General features: G+C 39.2%; 1 protein-coding gene across 6 annotated transcripts in view; it reads right to left on the bottom strand.

Annotated features, from left to right (window-relative positions):
• Positions 1–20,462, bottom strand: part of TPK1 (thiamin pyrophosphokinase 1) — a 324,730-nt gene that overhangs the window by 165,065 nt on the left and 139,203 nt on the right. For 5 of the 6 annotated variants that reach the window (XR_008236464.1, XM_052795439.1, XM_052795420.1 and 2 more), the window contains one exon: positions 9,810–9,882. The exons of the other annotated variant lie outside the window; for it this stretch is intronic. Coding sequence is in view for 3 of the 5 variants with exons in the window: in XM_052795420.1 (XP_052651380.1) it covers positions 9,810–9,882 (73 nt within the window). In the remaining 2 variants the exon portion in view is untranslated. The remainder of the gene's footprint in view (positions 1–9,809; positions 9,883–20,462) is intronic. 6 annotated transcript variants of the gene reach the window in all.

Genomic DNA, 20,462 nt, shown 5'->3' with positions numbered 1-20,462 from the left:
ATCTTGCACTATTTCTGAGTGCAGCTATAAAAACAAACCTTATATTTTGCATGTTTTTGACCAAATCAAAATTCAGTAAGGAAAAATAACCGTCTGTGCTCCAGAAGCTGCACTTGAATTTTCCTGTTGGACTCCACCTCTGTCTTGGTTCATATCAAAACTCCAAATAACCTTACACTTCCGTGATTAGGTTAATTAATACAGGCGAGTTCAAATTTGGCAGCGTTAGCTCATCCTTTCACTGACAAGCTACAAAAGCATTTAACTTTCCTACCTGAACAACACACATAATTTTCTCCTTCTTTTCCATTTGGAGGCTTGTAAAGCACTCATTAATCTGCATGAACTCAGACCAAATCTAACCTTCTTGCAACTGGATTGTCATCCTTGATGTTTTGTAATTGTATTGCTGTAAGTGAAGTGTAAGCACCATCAGGGCAACATTATGGTAAGTAAAGATGTGGTAGCCCTGGATCATGTATCCCAATTATTGTGTCTTTTTAAGTTCATAGTTGCGTCAAATATGAAGAAGCAAAGTTTATGGTGGCCTTGGTGAATGTGCCTCTGGAGTTTGGAGGTTAGGGAGAATGATCCTGAGTAGTCCACATGCTCCTTTTAAAGCAAGGGAACGCACTCACCAAAATGCTTGCTACAGGTCCCTGAAAGCATGTCAGAAGTATTCTTCTGCCTCTCCAGCCCACCAGCAAGCCGTCCTACTTTGAAATGAGCAACAGACTGCATCTTTTCACTCTGCGTCTGAAGTGAGAGCTGCCTGCTCTTTGACAAGATGCACAATAGAATCATTTGCAGAGGCTACCAAGCTGCTTCTTAAAATACTTAAAAATTGTAGCATCAGGATTTTGGAGATCTTTTTCTAGGTTAATGATCAGGTTTGTGTTCCTGTTGTTGGCCATAGTTGTGCTTTGGCTAGCTAATGGGCTCCCCCACAACTGAATGAAGCTTACGAATCCCACAGCGCATTTGGGCTGAACTTGAGTTTGCAGCAACATTTGATGAGCTGCGAGGTTGTGGGTTCTGCAGCTTCATCGGAAACTGTTCTAATTAGCAGTTCATAGGCATGGGCACTGAGCCTTGTGCTCCAGGAACAGTTTTCTCTTAAATTCTCTAAAAAGAAAAGATGGATGTGTAAATCCCACTTACATCTAAAAAGACCTACCATCTGAGTCTTCAACCACTAGTACCATGTTGAAGCTGTCTCTTTTGTGTGAAGAGGTTTAATCACAAAATAACTCAGTTCAATTTCCTTCTCCAGATTAAACTATCATTGTTTAAAACACCTTTTTTGTTCCTTGCACTGGAAATGAAGTTAATTCAATACATTTCTATTTTTTAAACTTTTCTGTTATTTTCTCCATCACAGGCTGACAGACCAGAGTAATGACTTCTTTCAGAGATTAACACCAGATTAAATTTTTTAAAACTCTTGGAAGTAACTCAAATGTCTATTGCAATATAGATTCTACCCTTTCCCCTCCTCAGGCCATAACCAATGAAAGGGAGAAATAAATCTCATACTGCAACGCAATATTAAACTGAAATTGGATGCAAGACTAAAAAACCACCAGCATCATTTTTGTTATATGGTGCACTGTTTTCTTGCATATTCTACTGTCAGGCAGTTCAGCTTCAGCTAAGGCACTTGTGAGAAGAAAGAAAACAACTCGTAACCTGCAAACTGTCATTCTGAACCTAAGCAGAAGAAAGACAAACCACCTCTAATAAAAGTTTGATCTCTTAATTTCTATATACTGTCTCCCAAAGCTACATAACAAGCAGCAAAATACTGCAAAGGAAAATAGAGTAGCACTTTTTTAAAGGAATGAGAACTTGGTCAAATTGCATTCTCTATCCTACTAGATAAATTCAGGCCTGACTCAGGTCCCAATAAACATACACAGTGACTCTCAATGACCTCAAACTTGCTGAATCTTAATGATACTATATTGATCTTACAACACAAGTAGGACTTAGCTGTTTCTTCAGGTTCAAAAAGAGTGATGTGCAACTCCAGGAGATAACACAAAGAACACCCATTACTTAAAAAGATGCAGGGCTGTATAACTGAATATGGAGGTTTTGTTGGGTTGGTTTTGGGGGGGGTGGGGGTGGTTTTTTGTTTGTTTTTTCTTCACAAATCTCATCTGCATTTAGACAGATACATTGTTTTCTGGAAACTGCTACCTTGGTAAAAGCATAAAGAGCGATATTAAGAACTCGACAGAGATTTTTCTTGGGTTTGTTTTTCACCAGCACATAAGAACAGGACTGTGCAAGCCCAGAGTCCTGAAATCCCTCACTTTACAGAAGACTCTTTTCAACAGGACTTCCTAGCCATTATACATATATTAACTCAGCAGGACACAAAGTATCTATACAGGCTGTACATAATTTTAGGCCAGAAGTTTGATGGCATATGCAATATTCCATTTTTCAGCGGTGCACACACACACCCCTATGTACCTACAGGAATGCTAGGCACAATCATACTAATACAATCAGAACAGGAGTGAAAAGGTGGTTAAAGTATGTTCATGCACTCTTTATCACAATATAAAAATTCAGGAGAAGCAAATGTGACTACCAAAAGTCAAGCTCAAAACCAAAATAACATCCAAAAGGCAGATTTTCTCTACTTACAAGTGGAGAAACACTTACACTGGGGAACTGTCGTGGTTTAACCCCAGCCAGCAACTAAACACCACGCAGCCGCTCACTCACTCCCCCCCACCCAGTGGGATGGGGGAGAAAATCGGGAGAAGAAGCAAAACCCGTGGGTTGAGATAAGAACGGTTTAATAGAACAGAAAAGAAGAAACTAATAATGATAATGATAACACTAATAAAATGACAACAGCAATAATGAAAGGATTGGAATGTACAAATGATACGCAGTGCAATTGCTCACCACCCGCCGACCGACACCCAGCCAGTCCCCCGAGCGGCGAATCCCTGCCCCCCACTTCCCCGTTTCTGTACTGGATGGGACGTCACATGGTATGGAATACACCGTTGGCCAGTTTGGGTCAGGTGCCCTGGCTGTGTCCTGTGCCAACTTCTTGTGCCCCTCCAGCTTTCTCACTGGCTGGGCATGAGAAGCTGAAAAATCCTTGACATTAGTCTAAACACTACTGAGCAACAACTGAAAACATCAGTGTTATCAACATTCTTCGCTCTGAACTCAAAACATAGCACTGTACCAGCTACTAGGAAGACAGTTAACTCTATCCCAGCTGAAACCAGGACAGGAACCTATTGCCAAGGTTTTTTGTGGATACTTGCAGTCTCATCTACATAGTTTGAAAAAAAGTATGTAGACTAATGCTGGGAAAAATTAAATCAACCTATGAAGTGAGTAAACACAAAGATACCACCTCTGACTTAGGAAATCTTTAAGCCATATATTAGTGGGAGATGAAAAAGGGTATCAAAGAAGCATCACTGTGGATACATATGCTTTCAAAGGTATTCTGTACAGGCCCAGCTGAGACCAGACACTGGCTGAATGAACCTCTGGTCTGACCTAGTGTGACTGTCATGTTCACCTTTACAAAAGTGCCACCGAGCACAGTATCCTTTACAAATTTATGACATTTCTGGAACATTATGATATTACTTTTGTTTGGCATGAATAAGAAATCCACATAACCCAAATCACATACACAACTGACTTGGAAACACGATCTTGACAAGACCTCTGACATACTATTCAAGAATGGAATCATTTTATGAAAGCTCCTGTTGAATAATTACATGACTAAGACATACAGAAAGCTTCCAGTCCAAAATCCTGAATTGCATATACAGTCATATACAGTTTGAACTATTAATAACAGGACCATCCCAGCCCTATAAATAATTTTAACTTGATGAAAAAATTACAACGTATAAATTGGTTATAACTCCAGGCAGCACTGGGCACCCTCAACACATCAGAAACTGAACTGAGGTAGGCAGAGCACTTTTTATAGCTGTCAGAGATGTCTTCAGCAGGACACATAAAACAAGGGATTGCTTGAAAGCTTAAGTGGTGAATGTCAAGTAGGAGTAGCCTGTTCAACAGCAAGACTAAATTGTTTCAGATCTACCCGCACAACTTTTACAGCTCCTTCTGACACCTTAAAACCTCTCACAAAGGAATCAGGCCCTAAAATGAACTGTGTTTTTCTTAGAAAACTGTTCAGTCAAACAAGAATGCTTAAATGAGTCAAACTTCTTAATATTTAAAGTGCCATCCTATATTAAAAATTAGTTTTAGAAAAAATACTAACATTTAAGGCTAAAAGGTAAATTAAAATAGTCATAGAAAAACACAATGATTTTGTATGCATTTAAATTATAAATATAACTGAGGAAAATCAATTAACATTGTGATTTTCCAAAATTAAAAATTTTGGACTCAGAAAGCAAGCACGGAATATGACACTAAAACATGCAGTTCAGCAAGAAAGTGTAGAAGTTAGAGACATGTACAAGCTACTGCTACAAATACATTTTGTAAATCTAATTATAGGTGCATCTTCATAGAACAAAAAGACAATACCCACACCATAGCTATTAAGCATTTCTACAGACCCTATAACCATTAAACCCTGGAAATGTAATAGAAAAAGGAAAGGGAAAGTGCTACAGCTGCAGAACTGCCTGCAAAAATAAGCAGCTCTATGGGGCTTAAAAAGAAAAGGGGATAGGAAAACAGTGGACTTGTAAATAAGTTCACAGCATTTAATTACAGATCTGAAGCAGAGCCTACCAAGTCTACAGAACTCTTTTAAAGCACATGAAATTTGCTTAGCAGAAAAGCCAAACTGGATTTTTAATAAATAGCATAATCTGAATTTCAAAGGGTACTGGATTCAACCTTCTGCTTCTAGGTGTAAGTACAGATGTGGTATAATTTTAGGTAATGTCTTTGGTCTCCAAACTTCAGAAACTGAGCCTTGTTTGAGGCATAACAATGCACATGGCTCCTTTAACTTCAAAGTAATGTTTAAAAGGTTTCAATAATAGAAACATTCAGCTAAAGTGAGAAACAGATGAAACTGCAATAACAGAAATAACAGGTCCCCCCTGCTTTGTGCAGTGTCATTTCCAATGCACTTCAGACTATACAGAGAAAGATTGACAGTGCATCTATTATGGGGTCATATGAACATGCATATTTATCGTTAAAGTACAAAACCTCTTCTCAATATCTGTTTTAACAATGACAGAAGATATACAGAATAAAGAATATTGAATTGTTATTCTTTATCCTTCATTTATAGTGCTATGTGATTTTAAAAGGGAAATTTAAACATGATATTCCGTTTCCAGTTGTGGTGCAGTTTTATCCTGTTTTAACGTTATTTAACCTTTAAGAAATGGGGAAATCATCAGTAATTTTGTAAAATAAAGAATAAAAGACTACAAATACCTACTTGACAAGCCAATGGGGCAAAACCAAGAGTGCAGAAAATAAAAAGTAAAGCTGAATAACCTATGATGCATGCTTACTTATTCTCTCCCAAAAGCATAGCATGCCTAACCCATCACTTACACATCCCACTCATAAGTCTATTACATGATTACTTTCCAACACAACTGCAAAAACCCAGCATTTTTGCCTTTATATCTCTTCACTATGGCATGCCGCATGTAACAGCAATAAAATGGATTTATTTGCGTCACGTTTATGAACTTTATTTAAATAAGGTTCCCCGACACAATGATGTTAATCCTCCTTAAGGGAAAATGGAAACACTTGCCACGTAGTCCTTGCTCAACTGAAAACACCAGAGGAATTGGCTCAAAGATACCCCTTCCAGTAAAACCCTTCAGCTTCAGGAATCTGTGTGGCATATCTCTGCTCTTGCTGTCATCATTTAAATGGGGTAGAAAACCTTCTGAGTCTACTAGCTACATCCTGGCATGAAGCTGCTGTGATTGAGGAGTCAGGTCTGACATTGTTTTGTGAAGATGGTACAACTGCTTATAGACAACACTTCACAGAGCCATAATTAGTTTCACACACCAAGTTCAGTACTCCCCATTCTTACTCAGCACTACGCTAGGCTGTCTTTGACGCAAACACTTGTACATGAGTATGTTTTATAACTCAATAATTAATGTCCATAAGCTTTACTATTGAAAAAGTAACTCCTCTTAACCAGTGGCATGCTATCTTCACATAGATGATAGAAGTCATGATGTATTAATTTCTGTCAATATAGGTAGCTTTTATAAAAAAAAAAGAAAAAAAAAGAAAAAGAGGTCACTGGTACTCTGTTGCAAATGTAATACTTAACAGAACTATAAAGCATGTTTATAAAAAACATAGAGAAACCTACCTTCAGCTACACAAAGGAAAAAAAAAAAAAATCACTCTAATTCCTGGTATAAATTAAATCATTGCAATTGAAATACCAAAGGAACCTCCAGCTCCTTCAGCACCGCTTGCCTTTCACCTGGCAGCTGCATCTACAGCAATGAAGTCAAACTTAAGTGATGATAGAAAAGTTGACGTGACTTTTCCCTGTATATCATACGCAAAGGCAGATAGGAGTGCAGAGGGTGAATACCTCTCAGCACTTGCTGCTTGCTTCACTTTCCTTCATATTCACTCTGTGCATGTGATAGCTCCTCCTTTCTGCTGGCCATAATGAATTACTTGGCAATACATGTACAAAGGAATACACACCCCCACACCCCCATTTCCTTGCAGGTCAAAGTAATGTTACAGCCAGGCAGCAGAGCTCCTGACTCATCCCAAGTAAGTGCCTTCAAACAGTGTCACCTTTCCTTTGTGTAATATGTGGGAATAAGCTGCATTAGGTATATATGCTAGGAAAAAAGCAAGGGGCACCAAGAGATGAAAATCTACACTACAGTATAAAATACTCTACATAGAAAGTGTGAATTTGGAAGAAGCTAAAGCTATAGCTACAGTGTAAGTCATTACTAACCCTGGCACGGCAGCAGCTCAAGACAGGTGCATGTGATGGGGAAAACTCAGGCAGGACAGTCCGCTGCCTGGTGGAACAGGAAAGGTGGCTTGGCAGTAAATAGGAGCAGAAACATTAGGAATGCCGATAGAATATTCTTGTTATTTTGTGATGAAGACCTAACACCCTGAAAAAGTTTACCTAGAGACACATTTCAAAGGAAAAATAAATATTTAGTTGTCTGAAAGTACCATGCTCAACTTCAGAGAAGTCCAGCTAATTAATGAAATTGTTGGTACTAACCTGGGCAAATGAAACTGGAGCAGTATCGCATGACAAATGTATGTGCTTTCAGGTAATTCTGTGTGATAAGAATGGTTCAGGCTTTCAATTCCAGCAAGGGTGAGTATTTGGAAGCAAGACTGGGGAAGGGGAAGGCTGTAGGAGCATGCCAATGTCAAAGTAATTGACCATGAATACCAAAAGCTAGCACGGGAAAGGGCTTTTTCTTTGTACAGGGAAATACTGATCAGTCAATTAGCAGGTGGGATTTCTGTGGATTCTCATCCACTTGCTCACAGAAAACTACATCACATCAGTCTAAGCTTCGCTACAACAATTCTTCTGTTTTCCCATTCATAATCCTCAACAACTGATAAAAGAGAATGCTTGAAACAACACAGTAATACTATCTAATGATAAAAAGTCTTACCCCGTCTCTGGGTGAAATCTGCATCCAGGTGAGGGAGTGCTTCGGTGAGGGAGGAAGGACAGCATGGGAAGCAACCCTAACTCACAACGTGACGCTGTACTTCCCTGAAGTCAATGGCACTACACTGGTCTACTCACCTGAAGTTCTCTCACAGACTGTTTTAAGCAGCCTAATGTATTTTGGGTCATCAACACATATATTTCCAAAAGACAGTGACTTTGGAAATTGCCTGGACTACAGAGGGTGCTTTACTGGACAAGATACTTTACAAGAAAAGAAGCATACACCTCTCTCCAAATTCTGTGTTTTATTATATTTTTTTGCTCAGAACCTCCTTAGATACCCACCTGTATTTACCATTCTAATTTTCTGACTACAGAAGTTTAATTTAAAAATGCAAAAAATTATTTTTCCTACCGTGTACACCCAAAATTAAAATTCTAAAGTCAAACTGCGTTTTCCTCAGTCATGTATGAGGATACCAGGCAAGGATTCTGCTCTTCATTACACCTTTACAATCCTGATGAAATACTGCTTCCTTTACAGCTTATCAGCCCAGCACTTGCATGGCTGTATCAACTCTGTATGAAGCAGAATGGTTCACTACACTTTCATGGAGAAGATGTAAACTGCACATCAACAGTCAGTTACAATGGAGCTGACAAAAGGGATGCTATGGCCAGAAAAGTAATCCCTGTGAAAAAGTGAAATACCAGTTTAGCTTAGCTTATCCCTTTCCATATCCTACTGTATTCTTCCCCCTCCTACCTCTTTCATCTCCCCTCTCTCTGCTGAACAATCCTTAACCCGCATTCTTTGGTAGGACTTACCTATCGACCAACATGCAGTTTGCATAAGCATTAATACCAATGTCCGTGCCAAATAGAGCACTGCATTTTGCAATTTCCCCATTTACTCACAGATCACGAATTTCCAGTCTATAATGAACAGCATTAATCCAAAGCTTTTTATTTTATTTTATTTTCACTTCCCAAGCTGTAACCTAAAGATTCCCAAGCAATTTTCTTGAGCTGTTCTCCCAGGACAGACAGCCATCACACACTTCTTCCTTCCAACCAATGAGGTAGAACATGGCAAAAAAAAAAAAAAAAAATCACACAGTGCTCAGAGAGGGACTAAAACCTAGTCCTACACACTCCTACAGCCCTCCCATCACAGTTTGAAACCTTTTGTTCTAACCATTTGATCCCGAGTCCATCAGGGAAGATTTTAGTCAAATTTCAGCCTCACACGTTGAATTAGCAGCAGACATATGACAGACCTCCAAGTCCACTAGCTAACAAGGATCAAACACTTACTGCTCTTGCAAGTGCAGACTGCTGCAAAGGTAAGCTGGCACACTGAGGCAGACTCTGAATTTGCAGAAACCTGCTGTCCAAGATGTGAGGGTAAAGCACTGTGCTCAGTCCAAAAGCCTATACAGGCAAGCAGGTGAAGTGTTAAATACCAAATAGTCAGTTAAAGGCAGAACTTTGAGGCCTGAGACCCAAGAAATGCAAGTTTACATTTATATTGATCACTGGAAACACGGTGGCTACACTGGGAATAAATTAATGTATGCAGGAATTTGTCCAAAAACCCATTAAGGAGGGCACTCCACTAGTGAAGTAGAAGTAGTCAGGGCGTAATTCAATGCTTCAGTGGATGATGAAAGAGACAGATGTCTCCATCTGCAGCTTCCTGCTACAAAGGTAAAGTCGTATCACACAAAAATCACACAGAGAAATTCTCTCTAGAAAGTCTGTGGGTGCCAGCCATGTGGGAATCACGGGACGTTAATCTTATTGCTCTGTATCTCACTAAGCAAAAGAAGTCACAGATTTTTCAGGAAGTTTTATCCTAGTTTCTAGTTGGTATAATCTCCAGCAACGTAGCAACGTACAATCTATTTCTTGAGCTGGTGCTATGAAACTGCACCCTACGCAGGACTCGGGCAGTACCGTACCTCCTGTGTTTACTTTAAGCATTAGTACAGTGCCACGCACAGCTCAACATCTGAGCTTGTAAGGTGCTTCACAACTGAAGCCTCAAAGAAACCAATGGAGCCAGAATCACTTAATGACCAAGGGGCTCACTAATGGGTTGGATCCTACAATGCTCTAACACACACAAACTCATCAAAGAGATTTAATTTACCTTGACCTTGTAGTACTCCTTGACTTCAGGCTGAATGGAATCAAAATCACCACTGATGTAATCAGGCAAGAAGCTGAAAGGAAAGCAATGAGCAGTGAAATGAAAAATTAATCCATCTTACTACATTTAATATTTATTTTCTCAAGAGTGCTAAGGGGTACAAGCATTAATCTCTCAAGGGAATAGGAGTTAGTTAAAAGCATGTTAAGAGTTGATACGAGGTGATACAAAACAAGGTAACAGATGAACTGTGAAACTGGTAAATCTAGTGTCCCTTCTTTGCTAAGGGAGCTACTCATTGCTTAGATGCTTATACATCTCCCTGGGTCAGTAAGGCAAGACTTGTATCTGCATGGTTCTAGACAGACAATTCTCAAATATCTTTCAAATGTATCATTCAGTCAGCAGAGTATTTGAAAAAGCATATCTGAGTGCTGTACGTCAAGCTTTGGCGGATATCATTTGTCAGAAGGAGACGATGATGATGATGCTTCTTGGACAGCTGGTATGCCACAAATGTTCCAAAGATTTGTGTTTGAGTTGTTACTGATGTCATCTCTTTTCTGCTCTTCTCCTTGTTTATTAAAATATTCCCCCCAAAATATGGAAGCCAAATGCTCAGTGATTTTTAAGTCATATCTTGGATGTACAAAATGTGTATGAATTTGATTTCAATTCCTAAGCATCATTTGTACAGCAATACTGCTGCAAAGCACATAGAAATCATGTTGTGATATTTAACTCAACTTGCTTGTTGTTTTTTAATTGCAGAATGCTTCAAAATATTTACTGTATAAATTCTTATCAAATTCATAATGAAACTTCAAGAACAGTTTAAGAACATTTTTGGACACCCCCCCCCCCAAACACAGCTTTCCATCTTGCACAGTTCCTGGAATTTTAAGCAGCAGCTAAGAAGACAGGTGAAGGTTGCCATTGTTTCAACAGATAAGGCTGAACTGAGTTTTGAAATTAAAGCTGTGATTTCAGTGTTAATAACAAATTAAATACATAGCTCCTCTTCTCCAAGGTTACTATACTTTACGAGGGGTATGAGAGCTCATCAGCAAATTAGTTTACAGCTCAAGCTGAGTTACGAGGAATTGGGCAAAGCATATTGGGATGTATTTTTCTTCCACATGACTTTAGAAGAATGCTGCAGAGTCTACAAACTCCCCACATCAGTAAAACTTATAAAAATCTCATGTTCTGGCTCTGTTCAAAGATTTCAAAAGAGACGCATGGTCACTGGCCGCTGTTTTCTTTGAAAACTGAAAGCTGCTTGACCAGAAGCTGGCAAGTACAATTGTTGTGACTTAGTTCACGTGCAACTATGGCATTTCAAATTCACTGCTTTCTGCTGTTACTGAGGCTGTTATAAAAGGATATATTCTAAAAATAACCTCTCCAAAAGTGATGCTTCCACACTTGTGGTGGGCGGAAGGGCAATCCTTTCTGCATCGGGTTTTATCAAGGACACAGAACCCAACTAGAAGAAATTTAAATGCTTCAGTGCTCTGTTTCATATGTCCAAGTCAGTATAGTTCAAACCCAGCAAAAACGAAACAGAAAATTAGATTTCCTCCTTCATTGTGAGACTGACCTTTTCAACTTACAAAAAATACCACGTTTTCAAAATTTAAATTTTAAATTGCTGCCTTTTTACCTTTCCACAAGTTTCGCAATGAAATATTTACTGAATACAAGCAGCCTAAAAAACTACAGGTATTCTCTTTCAATGTTATTTTCCTTTCATTTCTTCCTGACTGAAACAAAGCCATTAAAAGTAAACTCACCCTAGGCGTTCCAGTGGTGGCCCCGAATGGAGGCAACCCAGCAGGTTGGACAGGAAGAACAACAGCCAGTTGTGACGGAAAGCCAACTTGGTATGACACACACATCCACTCTGATCAAAAAGCTTATGTCTTAAGGTTGTTTATCTTACTGAAATGCGGTACATAAATCCAAAAGTGTCTTTGTAATTTTTTTCTCTACAGCAACTACAGACTGCCAAGCTTTCAAATAATCAACCATTTCTCCTGACTGCTTCAAGAGGCATAACTGGGAGCAGAATTGGCCAAAAAAGTATCTTCTTAGAATCAAACGCTCCTGTACTGCTTCTGCTCTCATCCAAAGTAAAACCACTTCCATAACAAAAGCTAGCTGAAGTTCTGTCTGAATGTTTACAAGCAAAAGAAACAAGAATCTCGGTTGCACCTCCCAAGTGCTCTGCCAGGGCTCCTGGCTACACTGCCTAAACGTGTCTCCTCTGTCAGGAAGCACTACCTCCATTTTCAAAACACCCTCTCTAAATAGTTCCCTTGTAGCCACCACAAAGCCAGAAGTGACTAACAGAGAATAAGGAATTGTGGCTGGGAACTTCAAATTTTTAAAAAGTCTAAGCCTCACATTAATGTACATGAAGAGAAGAATTCTTTCATCTTCTCTTCTCCTTCCCTTTTAGATGCACCAGAAATGACCAGAGTCATTGTGTGAAAAGTTGTCCTAGACTGACTAACCTCAGAGAGGATTAGCACTAGCTGATATAAAGAGAAATAGTTGAGGGAGATAAATATGGAAAAAAACCTCATACTAAAGTAACTTAAGATTATTTTGTAATAATTGGTTTTCACTTGTTTGCTCTGGTGTAGTTTTGTATTTACTCCAGAGTACAGACTAGTCCAGGAGAACACGCTCTGGAGAATCACGTATCAAGCTTACTACTATGTGAGTGGAAGAAACTACGTCAGAAAAAAGTAACAAGAAAGGCCCTTCCAGAAAATTTTAAACAGCTGCCGTTTATTTAAAGTATGGATTAAGAACAGGTATTACATTATTCTAATCCATGCCTTCCTACCCTCTGACCTCAAATTCATGAATAATTCTTATTCTGTAGCATAATTGCATTGAAGATGACATATTTCAGTGACATATATGGCACATATCCTTTAGTGAAGGAGGTTATCCTTTTCAAAGTGCAATTAAAAATTTTAATTTCTAAACAGTCCAGATGATGCAGTCTACTGCATTTCAGAACCATGTTTTACCAGTCTCATTAGCTATTAATTATCACTATGCATACAAGGTCATGACCAGCTCAGCTGGCTTGATTCTCTGCTGCTTCACACTGACATTTATCAGGAGTGAACCAACTCCATAATCCTAATGGGACCAAAAATATAAAATTCATTTGAGATCAGTCTACCAAGCCTTTTCTAGAGCTGTCAAGCAGCATAACACCAGGCACTGAGCAACAAAAAGTCCTCAGAGGCTTTGGGCCAGCCAGAGTTTTTCTTTTCTCATTCTCTTTCCTTTTTTGGGGGTTAAGGGTTTTTTGTTTGTTTGTTTGGCTTTAGGTTGTTGCTTTTTATTGTTGTTGTTTTGGTTTTTGTTCTCATGAGGGTATTTTAGAGTCATACCGCATCCACCCAAAATGAGTATGGAGTCAGGAGGGGCCAGAATTGCTTTCAGATAAGGACCCGAAGGCACTTCCATAGCAGACTGCTTATATTTCGTGTATATAACTTTTTAAAAAAAACCCACAGAGTATCGATATGAAACCTCTAAAGGTTTAGCTAGCTTAACAAGAAAAAAACAGCACTATTTCTCAGATGTTTTGAGATGGATCCCAGCTAGGGGATTTATCCAAACTGGATAAAGGCTGAATGTTGACTCAACAGTTTTATGAAATCCCAGGATGCTGGGCTGGAGAGCAGGAAAAAAAAAAGAGATTCTAGCAAGTTTTCCATAGCTTCAAGATACACTAATGAAATTTTAGTCACCAGTACCATAAAACAGTAATTGACTCTTACCATAGACACAGATTACAAAATAAATAGAAGCTATTTAAACTCTGAGGTTCTCATGCTAAGTAAGCACAACTGTGCCTCTTGCCTTCAAGAAACCCATCTAATGGACATAGCTTAATTCAAGAAGCAGGGGTTTTTTAAGTATTCAACACTAATGAACAGCATGTTAAATTTAAAACATCGGAATACTTGGTTCTTTATTCACTCACTTTATGAATTCAGTGTGGAGTGGTAAGTATGCCTTTTTATACAGTTATGAAAAAGAAAAAAAAAAAAACCACCAACACATCGCACTTTAGCAGTTTATAATAAAAAACTGTGCTGCCTCCTTAAATAAATTCTCTGGCATAACTGTTCAGTTCTATCATTAATTCAAAGTTAGTTTCCTAGTACTATTGACTTTTCTTGTGATGTAGCTCCTTTAGCACACAATTGCCTGCAATTAACCTTTTTTAAACAAATGTTAACATCAGAGACACGAACATTTAAAGGCAGTATCTGTGGTACCCCTTGCTTCCTTCAGTTACGGCACGGAAAACAATCCCACGCAGACGAGCCATATGTGTCGCAGCTGTATCATTCGAGGGAGCAGAGTCGGTTCCCTATGCTTTTTTTTCACTACCAAAAATAAATTTCTAAACCCTTGCCTTTTACCCCAGACTAGAAGACACACACAGGCTACTTCCCAGTAGAAAAAAAATACAGTGAAGATAAAATGCTGCAGACTTACCATGAGGTAAAGTCAGCTTTGACTTTCATAAGCATCTAGTAGTTGGGAATACAGAAGATAAAGCACTCCAGCATTACTTCATGATAAATATTAAAACCACAGTTTAACAAAAAATCCCAACAAACAAAAATTATTGCCCCCAAATCTACGTTTGCTAACTGTTAAGATGCACTTTCAGCTTGCCCTCCTGACTCGGTCTTGACTAGAAGGATGAGTGAGGGCTGTTCTCATCAGAAAGGTGTTAAGTTGGTTTAAATCTGTCAAAAGTACACTGTTAACTGCTGTGAAGATCAAAGTGTCTTTTTAACTCCCAGAGACTGGTACAGCACAAGTATATGCCATATATATTTTGTCTCAAAGCAGCATACTTAGATGCCCCATCTAGCTGTTCAGAGGTGAGTTCCTGGGGAAAGGAGAAATGTCAGATTGCAAGATCTATTCAGAGTTAATGTCTGTTCAATCTATAAATACCTTCCCGGTACTACCTGCAAAGTTAGCACAAGTAAGGGTCAGGCCTGAACCTTGGAAGCCAAACACTCAATACCAATACAATTAATGAACTGCAAATGGACCATAAAAAAGCATTTTGTTTTGGTTAATCTTGAACAGATCACACTAAGGATTCCATAACTTATTACTATCATCAGGCCTTTAAAACACCAGCTAAAACACAGTCCTTACTTCCTCCACCCTCTACTTCCCAATCAAGACTCTCTTGAAGTCAGCTAGCTTACTTTTTCAGACTCCATGGTTCACATCACTGTTATTTCAATCCACAAAGCCTCCCTTATCACTATATAATATTTGTATCAGGGTGGAACTGACAATGATGTTGTGCTAGTTGCTGTATGAGTTCAGAAACAACAAAAATACCCCAATTGCCCATGCCACCCTCAAGACCTTAATAAACCCTAGTGTTCATTATGCAATTGCTTACACAGAACATAATTCCCAAACAACGTTTTGTACATTACAATAAATCCAGATGAGATTTAACAAGATTTTTAAAAAAAAAGGGGGAGGGGAAGAACAACAACAGTACTGCAGACCCCAATTTAATGAAGAAAGTGAGCACATGCATACATCAGGCCATACACAGATCACAGGTTCATGTGACCCTGCCAGAATTCTTTGCACAGACTATTACCAAATCTGTGGATTAGTCAGGTAGCTCTGTGATTAAAAGTACTTGGTAATATTTGGCAACCTTGAAGAACAGCCTCTTTTCTCCTTGCTTTTTAAAAAGCTTAGTGTTAAGGAGCATAAAAGTGTTATTTTATTTGCAAACGTTATGATTTAAAGAAAAAGATAAAAGTGTGTGAAGATATGAGGGCAATAATGCATTCATTTATGCTTGCCTGGTATGCAGTGTCACCTTGCAAATAATAAAAAAATATCTGAAATAAATTGGAGAACATATTACCCTCAGCTCAAACTGCTATGCGAAGCACACATCAGGGGGATATCTTCTGCAGAGGACAGCCAACTCACTCCCATTATCATTAGCAGAAATCAAGCAGCTAATGCCCTGCCTTGAAACCTTATCCCTCAGTGACAAAGAAAAGTGTTAATGATAGCTACGACTGTTGCATTTTTCTTTTTAATTGTCAATATTTGAAACTGTTCTCCAGTTACAATCAATACAGTACAAATTTAAGAACTGCTCACTTGTTCTCCACAGTGCTGAACACCCTCCTGTATTCAGGTAAGTACAAGTACTTCGGGAGAAGCCCAGTGTGCACAAAACAAGCAACTGCCAGAGACTGCTGCGAAGTACCTGTGGCTTCTTTTTTATTACTTACAGACTAATGTGTTGCTTAAAATAAAGGATACATGAATGCAATGTTGTTGCCATCACCTTAGAGCCAATTAAAGCTGAAACTATTCAGCACCCCTCAGAAGAAACTCAGCATCTCACAGGCTCAAGCACCATGTCTTGCTGTTGGATCCTTGGCAAAAGGAATAAAAAAAAAGCTCTGAGTTTTCATCCTTGCACAGGGCAGCATGGCTCGGGACAGCATATTAATTCAGTGGCACAATAAGCACCAGTGCCTCGGCAGGAGTCACTTACAAGCACATGATTTTGAAAGCTGGGGAAGCATAAGTACTCATCCAGAAGTGCCAGACTCTAGTCTTCTAGGACACAAGGCCAGAGGAAAGGGGACAGAAGATGAGCAATGTAACAAGGACTCCCTCCAACAGGTGAGAGTATACGACTAACTGAGAAGACAGAGGCTGACAAGACACCCAAAACTGTTTTCCCTTTTTTCACGTCAAAGCAACAGATGGCAGAATTTGCCCTATAAATTGAGGAAAACCAGCCATTACAGAAAGGTAAACTGTTCATTATTAACATTTTAAACTGCATGTGAGGAATCAAAGGGATGGGATGTAAAACCTGGTATACGTAAATCGAAGCAGTCACAAACTATACAAACTGAGATTTAGATACTAGTCTCAAAAAGGCAGCACTAAAAAACAGAGCAGGCTCAGGGCTCCTTCATGGAGTGCCACCAAAGTTGGATTTTGCTGCTCCAAGGGAGAACAAACTTTTCCAAGACAAGATAAACAATTTCTCTGCTTTCCCAGAAGAGCTAGAACCACACATATTTTTTTCCTCCTAATTAGATAGTTACTAACAACCCCTACAGTGTGGCTTGAAAACTCATTATACAATTTTAAAAGTCAGTTTTGATTACTAGTATTTTAACTCTACGTGTCCTTTCTGTTAACTTTCACACCGGTAAGAATACTTAAAAGTCAAGCACAATCAAACAGTAAGCAGTTACATGTAAAAGACGTTCACTGGGATTTCCTTGCTTCCATAATGTACTTATTCTCACCTGAGTGCCTTAAACACCTCCCCTGAATTTAGCATCTGTTTATGTACTTCCAAAAACAGGGAAGATGACCTATGCAGGAGAGGTTGAGTTTGAAGAAGCCTTTTGCTGCTTCAGGGCTTGAAACTGCAGTAAGTAGCTTGCAGCAGTAATCCTTTAGAGCCCTTTCTACACAATGACTCACAAGTGCAAGAGATTTATCTCCTTACTGAGCAACCTCTTCCAAGCAGGCAAGGAGAATCTGCAGGTTTTCAAAAGTCTTAATTATGCTTCTCCTCTTTGGACTGCATTTTCTTTTCTGATTTCCACGTACACATCATTTTATAGATTAATTTTCTGTTTCATGGCCAGAAAAGAGACATCTTGACACTTATCTGTAAGGAAGAAGACCAGCCATAAAAGGTGAACTGCCACACAAAAATTTATTAAAAAACACCTACTCAGAAGACATGAAGTCTTAAGGAGGAAACCAGAATATCTGATGACAACACAACTACTGAAAGGCAAAGTTGACTCCCATATGGTTAATGAAAATGTCCTTCTGTCCTGGACTCTAATTGCCTGTAGAGCAGCAACTGAGCAAACTTCTGACCCTTTTTTTTTTTGGTGAAGATGTGCTTGAGTACCTGAAATATATTAATAAAATTTCGGCAGGTTTTGAGCCCTTACACTGATAAGGTATATAACATCTTGCAGAGAAACAATGCACTGAGGATCCTGAAAACACCTGGGCTACACAGAGGAACAAAACATATCACTTAATCTTTTTAGGGAATGTGGGAATGTGAGCCCACACGGCAAGGAATCGAGAAAAGACACGTAGCAGCAGACAGCCATTTGAAGTCTGTTGTCTCTGTATGGCTGAAATTTGGTAAGTCACTGAGAGGCCGAAGTTTTATTAAAACTTTTGCTGATGACCTCTCCTGCAGCTTCTCCGCAGCTGACAGAGAACCAGGATATTCCACCGGAGCATTAGCATTTCAAAAGGTACTCGCACCTCTTGCCCAACACAGCACAGAAGCATTAATTAGAGAGATAGCAGAAGATAAATGCGCATACAAAATGAGAGTTGGGCTCTATGTGATGCTTAGTAACCTTTACCAAAAAGCACCCTCACTTGCATCAGATTAATTCAAGGGAGTATTCTCCCATTTCAACACAATGTAGCTGTACAATGTACGACCCAATTTCATTTTCTGGAACTTGTGATTTAGACAACAACATACTGCAATGTTTAATAGAAATTCTTTCAAGGTTAGTATTAATCACAAAGGTGAAAGGTTGGCCTCAAGAGGTCTTAAGAAACTGGTGGAAAAGTGTTTAATATAGCGGTGACCCTGTCTTCAGTGGGCTGGAGCATCACTGCTGGGTAAGGCTTCTGCAGCTCACTTTAATCCTTGTCTTACTATCCTCGCCTCCTCACAGTGTCACCACCTCTACAGACTCAAAGTACCAGTATGGATATTTTAGTTAGCAAAGTCAACGAGTTTACAGTTGTGAACAGACATAAGCAGTTCTCTCTTTCTCAGTAAGTTCAGAAATCTTTCAAAAAATCATTTTGGTGAGCATAGCCACAATTGAACTGCCTCTGATAAAGGTCTAATTAAAGAATAAATACCTCTTTTATAGTTATCTGACATATGGATGAAGTTAAGAAACAAAATAAAGCTGCAACTGTCCTGTATAAAAAAACCCCACCTCCTGATCACAATCTGATGTACTCAGTTGAAATAGTTTTTCTAGCAAGGGTTTTTTTTTCCCCCATGTTTTTTAAGGAACAAAGCCTGAGAGACTGACAAAATGTGTTCAGCTAATGAAAAATCAGCTATCTCTTGCTGTTTTCTTCTGTAAAATGTTTAAACTGCTAAAATAAACAGGTAAGTTCATACCTATGCTCTGCACCTAAATAGATGCAAAAGGATGTCTGGTTGACAGTGGCTTGCCTGACCTAGATGTTTATTTCTTTCTGCTGTTCATTAGTGAACAAACCTACATGTAAGGAAACCTAATAACATGTAAGGAAACCTGTGGCGGTGCCACCCTGACCACTATATGGTCTGTCTGCTTTCCCAAATACTGCCTATCCTGAGTGCAAGGAAACATGCTCATCTTGCTGTTGTCTTCCTTTAGCTTTATCCTTGTCCTGGCAGCCAGCACAGCTTCCAACGCCTCCCGAAGAAAAGGGCTTTTTTGAGTTTAGCCATCACCACCACAGGGAAGCTCCCTGCACCTCCCTGGATGGCCTATCTGAAAAGGGGAGAGAGCAATTACATAGTTGTGGTAACCAGTGTAAGGGTGTGAAACGCTCCTTAGGAGGAAAAACCACGAATTCTGCACTGGCCAAAGTATCATGCCAAATCCCGAAGTCCTTGTTGCTCAGAGCTTCCTTCGCCCCCTGAAAGTACCAGCTGTCGCAGAGATACTTCGGAAGGTACAATTTTTTCCCATCTTCAGCTACTGTCTAATGCTGGAGTAACTCACCAGCAGCTAATTGAGCCAAGATAACTTACAGAAGCTGAAGATCTAGTTTATATTAATTATTTCATAATTTAGCCCACAGCTGTTAAATATTAAAACCATGAAGCAGGCTGTCTCGTCAGACATTCTCTCATACCTGCGTAGTGGCTACCGAGGCCATGCTGTACACATTTGACCTACTGATATTTCACCTGCAGCTTATTAAACTTATTTTACCAAAGAAATACTGATCCTAAGCACAACATACAACAGCTATCATAACAATCACAGGAGTCTGCCCTGGGTTTTATCTCTGGTACAGACTTAGCAGTCCTAACTCTTGAGAAAGAACTAACAGCAAATACATCAAGGCAGCAAATATCTGCAAGATGTCTGCAATAACGCTTCTTTCAAACCATGTTAGAAGACATCTACCACTGAGAAGTCTTAACTACAGAAATCACTAACAAGCACCAAGAACGTGCATCCACGTGTTAAAATCCTCAGTAGGTCCCAATCCTTCAACCCGCACATGTACAGCCTCACTCAGCACACGTAACCAGCAGCTCTCCTCTCTGGGAGAGGGAAGCTCGGCATCAGCTCCATCTGAAACCAGCACAGCTACATGCAACACAGCTGACGAGTCAGAACCCACAAGAAGTTCAATACAAACTTATGCTCAGAAGCAAATTTATGCTTTTAAGTACACAATTCAGACTCTGCAGATGGGAAGAGGATGTAAAATTAATCTCTTATATTTTACTACATTTAAAACTCAGCAATTTTCCAAATAATCTTTGCTACCAAAAAACCCCCC

Source organism: Harpia harpyja, chromosome 1, assembly GCF_026419915.1.
Source record: "Harpia harpyja isolate bHarHar1 chromosome 1, bHarHar1 primary haplotype, whole genome shotgun sequence".
NCBI lineage: Eukaryota > Metazoa > Chordata > Aves > Accipitriformes > Accipitridae > Harpia > Harpia harpyja.
The sequence above is the reverse complement of the archived record's forward strand: the minus strand, read 5'-3'. Positions and strand labels throughout refer to the sequence as shown.